The sequence below is a fragment of the Oryzias melastigma genome, linkage group LG9 (assembly GCF_002922805.2).
Source record: "Oryzias melastigma strain HK-1 linkage group LG9, ASM292280v2, whole genome shotgun sequence".
Lineage (NCBI taxonomy): Eukaryota > Metazoa > Chordata > Actinopteri > Beloniformes > Adrianichthyidae > Oryzias > Oryzias melastigma.
Genome location: NC_050520.1, coordinates 20,603,948 through 20,613,417, shown reverse-complemented (window position 1 = coordinate 20,613,417; position 9,470 = coordinate 20,603,948). Strand labels below are relative to the sequence as shown.

At 36.3% G+C, this 9,470-nt stretch overlaps 1 protein-coding gene across 3 annotated transcripts in view; it reads left to right on the top strand.

Annotated features, from left to right (window-relative positions):
* Positions 1-9,470, top strand: part of edil3a (EGF-like repeats and discoidin I-like domains 3a) — a 121,934-nt gene that overhangs the window by 24,448 nt on the left and 88,016 nt on the right. Inside the window, exon 2 of one of the 3 annotated variants that reach the window (XM_024275435.2) lies at positions 327-356. The exons of 1 other annotated variant lie outside the window; for it this stretch is intronic. In XM_024275435.2, the coding sequence (XP_024131203.1) occupies positions 327-356 (30 nt within the window). The remainder of the gene's footprint in view (positions 1-326; positions 357-9,470) is intronic. One more of the 3 variants, XM_024275436.2, reaches the window with a different exon arrangement.

Sequence of the window (9,470 nt, the reverse complement as noted above, 5' to 3'; positions counted from 1 at the left end):
TATCTACAGCAAACCTCTGTCACCTGACCAGGGAAACGCATCTAAATTGGTGGGGGATGGCAGGCTATGCTTCATGGCAGCACTTACCTCTATTGGCAGGATGCAGTGGTCTGCAGGTAGCAGGTGCGCTGGACGTTACATGCCGAGCGCTTCTGTGAATTACATGTCAAATGTTAACGCACATATGGTCGTGCAGTGCAGTTTATGCTGCAGTTGAATCAGCAGTGTTACATGCAGCTGCATTCCAGGAATACTGGGACAGTCATGATTAATCCGACAATTCACATTTTTTTTTTACTCTTTTTGTGCTTTTTTTGTCTCAAAAGCAGCAGATGGTGAAGAAGCAACCTCCGCAGGTGGGATTTTTTTTTTCTGTACTTGGTTTAACACAATCACCCTACATTTGTTTTTCTGCTTCTGATTGTGAGTGTGTGGACTTAAAAATGCAGAAATAGAAGACTTAAAATGTTGGCCTGAATCCTTTTTGCTTTTTATTTGTTACAATTTGGAGTAAAACATTCCTGGATTCACGGATCACACCTCATCAGCAGCTCTGATGATTATTATTTCTTGGCTTTTCATTTTGTATTAAAATCTCCTTTATTAGTGTTGAGGAAATTGTACATCTTTGTGAAAGAGTTTTATATTCTGATCATCACTGTTCAATTTGGTGCAGTGATTACTTTTGCGTGATTGCTTTTTGGTAAAGGTTCTGCCCACCTGAGTATTTAGCATTATTTCTAGATTGACATTTTTTCAAGTATGACAGACTTTATAATTCATACACTTCAGAGCTTTCATAACAAGAAAAGTATTTTTTTACATACACCCCTAAGTGCACGCAAGTGTCCTCTTTGGGAATTGGCATAATTATTTAGATTGATGCTATATTTAAATGTGTTTGAAGAAAGCAGAAAAAACAGGTTTCGTTCATTAAAAAAACAATTTATCTACAACAATCTTGTCTCAAAATCCAGTCAACAAAGAAAAATACAAATCGTATTTATCTTAATTAAGAATGTAATTAAAAAGTCATTTAACTTCCTGTAAAAATACCACATATGAATACAAACCTAGTTGTAGCTGCATCCTATCAATGAAGCTCTCCACTTCTTTCATTATTGTAATTAATAATCTTTGTTCCTTTATTTAAATCAAAGTAGGTGGAGATGATGGTATTTTTTTTAGCTTTGAACAATAGATGCGTATTATTGTGAGATTTTTGCATATCTAGATGTATTTAATATTGGACAAACATCTACCCTTGCCTTAATTACAGATGCACACACTTTATCTGAAGGAAAAGCAAAACAAGTTGCAAATTTTTTAAAAAAATATGAAGGTCAGGTGATATTTTTCAGTTTTGTCAAAATGTTTTTCAAAATGTTTGAACATTTCTTAAAGAATTTCAATGTGTTTCATGTGCAGAGATGAGTCATGTTTTCATTTACACTTCTAACATTTCTCAATGTGTCATGCTCAATATTTTTTTTAAGATTTTTATAGAACTGTTTGCTACTTGTTGATTTCATTTTTTATTCTGTTTTTACTTTTTTTTGAAAGCCTGTTTTATTACTCTGTATCTTATACCTCAACCATCAGTTCAAGAAATAATTACAGGATTTCAAACTGACCTGAATTTGCTGTGACCACTGACCTGGAACTGGACTTTCAGAGAAAAATAGGCCAGAGTGATTTAAAAGGCCAAATTACTTTTGATGGGTTTGAAGAATTTAGCATATCAGCTGCTCTTTCACAACCTTCATATAAGTAATCTGCATAATCTGGAGCTTTGTCTGCACATGTAAAATGAGACCTATTATTCATTATGGCTGACCTGTATTTAATTTGGGACGAAACAGATTTCATTGTACTTTTCTGTGTACATCTAAATGGCATTTACTGCTTTATAGGCAAGGCTTAAAGTTTGAACCTGTTTATTACTAATATGATTATATTCACTTGCAATTAAATGCAAAATTAAATTAAATCAATTAAATGTTTTAAAAGTGAGACATGAAACAACATTTACTGCAGTTTATTTGGGTTAAGGAATCTATTAAAATAAATTAGATTGTAAATAAAGACTACAGAGCCCCTAAAGGACATTGAAGGAAAAAGAAAAAATAAAATAAAAAAATTGGAGTTTAAAGAAATAAAATTCTGGTTACTATCTGGTGCGCACCAGTTAGTAAGCAGATTTGTTTTTCCCTTTTTTTTAACTTAAATAAAAAAAAAAAAAAAAGTTTAATTTTTGTTGTACTTTGATATCCCTTAAGGGGCTCTGTAAAAGTCCACACTTTTAGATAAGTTTTATCATTTTTTTTTTTGTTTCTTTAAAAAAGTGTTACAAGTTTTTCCGTATCAACAATACAATGCTTTTGATCAAACGCCAGTTCCACAAACGAGTGCAGTGACGTACTTTGGGTTTACAAATGATAAAACATTTTTTTAATATAGATTAATCCAAATACAAAATCACGATGTGCTTTGGAAAAAAAAATTGTAAATAGAAAATTACATTTTTCAAACATTTTTGTACTCAAATTGTCACATACTCGAATGTCTTTGTTTCTAAAAATCAAGACAAAGGTTGGACTACCGAGGAGCTTTTTCCAGCCATTCACAATTCGATGCAGCCTAGAAACAGCAGAATGAAACTTCAGCTATCCTTTATTTCATTTCATTTTATTGAGCATGCCCTTGAGAGTCAGGATATAGTCCTGACATTTCTGTGGCATTTTGTCTGCCAATAAATCCTCTCATTCAGGGTTTCTCTGGCTCCTCCTACACTACTGCTGTTATCAATGTGACCTCCCCCTCAGGTTATTTATTTGACATATTCCAAAAAGCAATTGTTTTGGTTTGTCACCTCTAAGTGCACTTGCCTGACTTTGCCAAATGCTGACTGGTTGAGATGCAAGGGTTCATAGGAATGGCAGACTAAGGAGTGACTAAAAAGCCTGCTCATCCTCAGCACCTTGATGCTGTGTTTGTGGTGCACTGCCAACTCTCATCAGTGGAAAGGCAGGATGGGTGAAATCATGGTGAGCACATAAACCAGTGAAGCCATCGAGGAAAAAAAAAAAAAAGAGGTTGGGTTAAAATAGATTTGACACAATTAGGCCATGTTAGAATTCTATGTGAAGTGGTTGAGTGCACATTCAGAGCTGAGAAGCTTAAATGCAAATCTCAAACCCTTGAAGCAGGTGAACTGTGTGTGTATGAGCAGGTGTGTGTGCGCGTTTTACAGATTACTAGAAAGGTTAACAAGGTGGTTGATTGGCCGACCAGTCACTGCCAACTCTGTGCCAGGTTAGATATAAAATAAAATAAATTCAGAGTTGACACTTTCATTTTCATCTGCCTCTTAATCGTGTCTTCTTGCTTTTGTCAGATTCCAACCAAATTTCCTTGAAATAAATGCTTTTTAATACAAGGTCTGGCTCTGTGCAGCTGTCAAGGAGATCAAGGCTTTTGCGCAGCACAAGCTCAGCTTACCCCACATTCTGAGTTTCTTCTCTTAGAGCACAAAATATGATAACGAGACAATCAGCAATGTATTGTTCACACTTCTTGGGATTTAAAAATATGTTTTCCTGGATTTTAGTCACAGGGAAACAATAGATCAGAGGCTTTTGAACTTTAAAAAGCCCAATCCTACTACATATTATGAATAGCTTCACAGTTTTCCCTTAGCAGAATCATCATTCCTTTTAAAATTCCCAAACTGATAAATATGTGGAAAAGCTTTTAGTTCATGTGACCTTTCCCCTGAAAATGTCAAGTCTTTGTCATTTTTCTCCAAAGAAACAAAAGATGCTTTTCCGTCTTTAACCGTGGGTCAGTTTCCACACCTGATTGATTGGCTTCCGTTTGAAGCCAGAAAAGAAAACCAAGACCCAGTGCTGAACAGAACACAGGCTCGAATCAATCACAGAGTGAGTGCAGACTTCTACAGAGCAGAGCAGCAGTTGACATTAACACAACAAAGCTGCTTATGGCTCCTCTGGACATGCATCACATAGTCACGCATCACATAACTTACAGGGGTGAATAGAGGTTTTTACTGTTGACATACCAATGTCCACGTTTTGTCTTCTCGCGCTTTACTCGTTCATAACAACTCTCTTTATGATGTCTAAGGCTAGGGGAGCTGCTTGTAAGGAATATTTCTGACAAACATGGTGGTATCACACGGAGCCTGTTTTCTCCCCTCTTTCTGCCTGATTTGTTTGTCTCCCTGCATCTCCTCTCCAGCTGCTCTCCGCTTTATGCAGTCTCGATTAAAAAAGCTGTCAGCACCGAGTCCGCCATAGATCGCTGCATCGGGAAAGCTCAGAAACTTGTCACCTCTCCTTCCCTCAGAGAGCAGCGGCTTAGCAAAAGCTATTATACGTCCCTGTGTTTGACTGATTAACCACCTTTTTTTTTTTTCATTATTACCGATGCAGGTTCTGGCTTTGAAATGGCACAACTTTGATGGGATTACTTTGTTGTAAATTACATCTTGAGGCCAGCTCCTTTGAAAACAAACAAATACACTAATAAACTTGACACCGATGTTTATGTAGTCATTTATATTCTCATATTCAACCTGAAGTAACCAGTTTCTGGATTATCTGCAGGTTTCAGTGGTTGCCCAGATGATTTACTATACAATTCAAAGCTGCAGCCGTTTGTGTGACTTTGTCAAATGTTGTGCTTTTGTCCATTAATTTGTCAAACTGACTTAAGAGGGCATGATATTCTTACCCTTGGTACTCCTTCTTGTTGTTTATTACGTACAATGACTTAGGAGGCCTGTCAAAGTACAATTTACCTGTCAGGTGTAAGATATGACTGGAAAAAGACCTGAATCGAAATTGTATAAAATATATCAAGAGTACAAAAAGACATTAAAAAATGTATTTTTTTTCCCTCAGCTATTATTTCAGCAGACATTTGTGAGTTTTGAGTGAACAAAAGGTACAAAATAAAACACTACGTACATACTTTCATACTGCTTTTCTGTTACAGTAATGAAGAATTTCAAAGTATTAGCAAGTGGACCTCTTCACACACCTACACACTTTAACACCATCTGTGATTTTCCTTTAAGTCTTATTGTATAAATAATGGGAAGCAATTGACTATTTAAAGCTATTGAAATACATTTTATTTTTAAAAGCACTCATGTATTGTTGTGGCTTGGCCACCTACCCTAAATGATTCAAATATGGCATAATGCTGTTTCTGCCAATTAACTGCTTAATACATAATAGTTTTAACATTAAGTATTAAAAGTTATAGATACAAAGAAAGTAAAAAAGTTAGAATGTAGAAAAAAACTTAAAATACTTTGTTGTAACACTACTGTAGATGGACATTAAAAGTGATCTAGATTCAAATTACAGCAGTTTCACAACCCCAGAGTTATTTTGGTGATTTGAAACATTTAAGATGGTCAGTTCAGCTGAGGTCCTAGATACCAAAAGGCTACGATCACAAATACAACTGCCACCGTGATGGGGACGCATCAGCAGAATCTTCAAGATTTCATCCCGTCGTAGTCATGAATGTAGTCGACGCCAGTCTTGGGGCTATGAGGTTTACTTTTATAAATCCTGGGGCTACCGGGCTGCTGGCTGCCACACATTGTCCAATCAGAGCTGCTGCCGGCCGGCGATCCGCCCTGTGGCCGCCAAGCTCTCTCCGCAATCGTTATGGTGTCATCCCCACCAGTCACTGGACTGCCACCATGCAACCTTGACATGTGCCCAGGTGAACACTGACCAATGTCAACTTATAGAAAAAAATTGTCCAGTTGCCGTAAAATTTCAACTTTTTCTTTGTACCTTTGCAGCCATTGCGTGGCATCCTGGTTACAGATGATACTGCACGGCCATCTTGTGATTTTTCTGAAAAACTAGCATTTGGGTTACTACACTGTAGCATTTTGGAATATGTAACCATAGTCGAAACAGTAGTAGGTGAAATAAACTACAAATGTTGGAATTACTTGGCTTGAGGGTATCTATGCAGATAGCAGGGTCGGTTTTCTTGGCATTTACTGTGAATAATTTATGTTTGATTGGCTGTTTTGCTCCTTGAATTTAAGTATTAACTTTACTTTTTTTGTCCATAGCAAAAAAATAAAAAAATAAATCATCTGTTAAAGTTTGTGGAAAGACTCCTAAAGATGGCGTCAAAAAGGAGCAATTTCCTATCAAATCACATGTTAAAACTCTATGTTTTGGTGGTAAACCAGTCAATTAGGCTGTCCTTTTCTTAATCAAATGAGTGGCATCAGAGGTTATATGTGCAGTGTGTGAGTGCCAAAACTCCAAATGTCTACAAAGTTTAAAAAACAGGAAGACAATGATATAGGTGTAGTCAATACCATTATCAGTCTATTTTTCAGAGAACACAGCTCCATCAATTACACCGACTTTGATATTTTCCAGTCTTATGCTAAAAATCTGTATGTGGAGAGTAACTTTGCTTGCAACTTTCAGTTGAGTAAGTGTCACCTGAGGTTACACTAGAAACCCTGTCATTTTTAAATTTTGACCTATCTGTGATGGGACATTTTTAGTTTTATTTCTTAATACATGTTCTTAAGGAGCAAAAAAGTTTAATTAATACTTACAAATGAACATATATGGGTTAAAGTGTAGGGAAACCCTCTTTATTTTACATGAATAAAGATACAATAACTGTCTAATAGTTTTTACATTTGTTAATATTTGTAATTCTAGGGTACAATTATGTACAACAATGAGGTACAAGTGGTTAAATACTGATTAACTTGACCAGAAAATAGTAAAAAAAAAACATAAATAAATAAAAGTTATCAATAATTTGATCATAGATCACAAATTGTCAGATCTTTCTCAAGTTGTAGTTTTTGTTCACATCCCCACTAACCTTTACCTATATGCAACAGCACAGACATATCCAAATGAAAAAGCACAAGAACTTCAGAAACCTCCTGAGTGAGCAAGAACAAAAAGTGCTGCGGGGCAGAAATGCCAGGAGAAAATATACACAAAAATGAAACTACAAGCCAAGCAAAGACACCAGACTGGACTAAATGAGAGAGACAGCGGTCTTGCAAGTGAGAGACAACGATGCAGAATGTATATGAAAAAGGATATGCTGAGTTAATAAAAGAAAGTAAGTCTAGGGTCCAGCAGGAAAATCCACAAAAATAAAAATTCACTTGTTTGACCCATGTTGACTTGTAGAATTTGTGAGTTGGTGAAGTTCAAAGGAAAACTTTGAGTATTTTTATTGACCAAAGAGAATTCAGTTTTCCCCTCTGGTATCTTAAAGAAAACAAAGTTATTTCTAAAAATAGACAACAAAAAAATTAACTATTTATGAGACTTTGGGCTACAGTATGTTGTGCATTAATAAATTATGTAACTTCAGCAGGTTTTTCTGTTATGTAGTGAAATTATTCAAGCATCACAGACTGAGATTAAGGTATATTTTTATTTGACTCAGCCTTTTCCCGACATTTAATTGAATAGCAGCTCCATATGCAGTCACATACTATGAGTAATAGGAATATGAATCTTGTCTGTTTTTGCACTTACAACAATGAATAAAGGTTGATTATTTATAATTAGCCTTTAAAAAGTGAAGATACAAAGACTAAGTCACATGGGGCTCTTAACTTATTAATTGAAAAGTCTAATTAGTGTACCTAATTATTTAAAAAAGCAAAAGAGCCTGATTCTCCTGCAGCAACAATGTACAGAAACAAAGACATATGGCACTACTCTAATAAAATATAAATAGACTGGGTCTATGGACTTTCACATAAAAACTAGCCCCTATTTTTAACTCTCTTTCTCTACATCCACGCACCTCCTCTTTGGTCTTCCTCTAGGTCTTCCTCCTGGTTGCTCCAACCTCAGCATCCTGTTAACTACATAATCACTGACCCTCCTCTGAATGTGTCTAAACCATCTGGTTTCCTTGCTTTTATCTCCAAAACATCTAGCATTAGCTGTTCCTTTGATATGTTCATTCCTGATGTTATCCATCCCTCTTGTAAATCTCATCATCTTCATGACTTCTCTTTGGAAAACATAGTCGTTGCAGTGACCTTTTAAAGTTCTTCTGGACATTATGGTTCAATGAAAGCTTCTCTTGAAATATTTCACCCTCTCCACACATTTTGTGTTAATACTCAATTAAAAGCTGAAGGGAAATCAATGAAGAGTATCCTCACATATTTTTCTGGCTTGTAGCAAACTGAGGTTAGTATCCTCAGTTGACCTATTTGGTTTGTATACAAACTGATGTTGGTCACTGGAGGCTGGTAGGGTGACACAGAGGACTCAGTTTGTTAAGGTACTGCATTATTTCTGGCATTAGTGCAATGGGTATATAATATTTTAGTTTTTATAAATTAAAATAGTGTAGTATAACGATTGAGCTTGGTAAATATTAATGATAACTATGACTCCCTTGGCCAGCTGGTCAGTACAAACTTTAATATTTTTGTTGGGTACTCTGTCAGGTCTAGCTGCCTTCCTCAGATTGACAGTTCTCATTGCCCCCCTCACTCCTTGTCTTTGTAGCACCAGAGGGAACAAGTTTAAGCTTGGAAAAGATGGATGGGCAGAAGCAGGCATCTTTTGGACCTTAAATCTACCAAACAAGTGGTTCAACTCCTCTGCCAGTGAACTGTCAGTGAATTTAGTGATGCTTGTTCTGCCCTTGTAGCCCGTTATTAATTCCAGTCTTTGCCACTATTTAAAGGCTCATTGTGTATAAGATAAACATCAGGTTTCTCCCCGTTGCTTCTGTAATACTCTCTTTTATTGCGGCTCTGACTACACTGCTCTGAATCCTTTCCCCTGGTCTGAAGGAAGAACTGGTCGTCCATGATTTTGGGTTTAAAAACATCCTGATATTTAAGATGACTGAGACATTATCTGCATAAGAATTGATGCAGAATAACACAGTTTATGTTCATTTATTAAGTTAATTTATGTAAAAGAAGTTCTAATTAGTATTTCAAAAGAGTGGTGTATTGTCCATGTTGGCCAAGTTCCAGCAGATGCCATGGATGCTTATCTTCTTTTGCTCATGGGGTAGTAAGCTGGAAACAGAATAGAGACAGGTTATCTAACTGTCCAGAGTGTCCAAAGAGAAGGAAAACAGCCCTCGAGGCATCCTGGATGTTTGAGTAAACTTTATTTATGGTGTTTCATCCTGGTGTTGCTCAATACTGGTGAAAGTTTGGCAGAATAGTTTCTACGTTTGCTCAGTTAAAGTCTCCTGTGCACCTTCTGGATAGACGCTCTGTTACTGTCTCTGTTTACTAATAAGAGTTGGCAAAAATCCCAGAGTTGTTGATGTTTGTATTAGGAGGGATGTAAACTGCGGTCAAGTAACCACAGTCAATGCTTGGGTTAAACAAATAGGTCTGCATAAAACGAGATTGCTTCCACTTCAGGACTGCAGTGCTG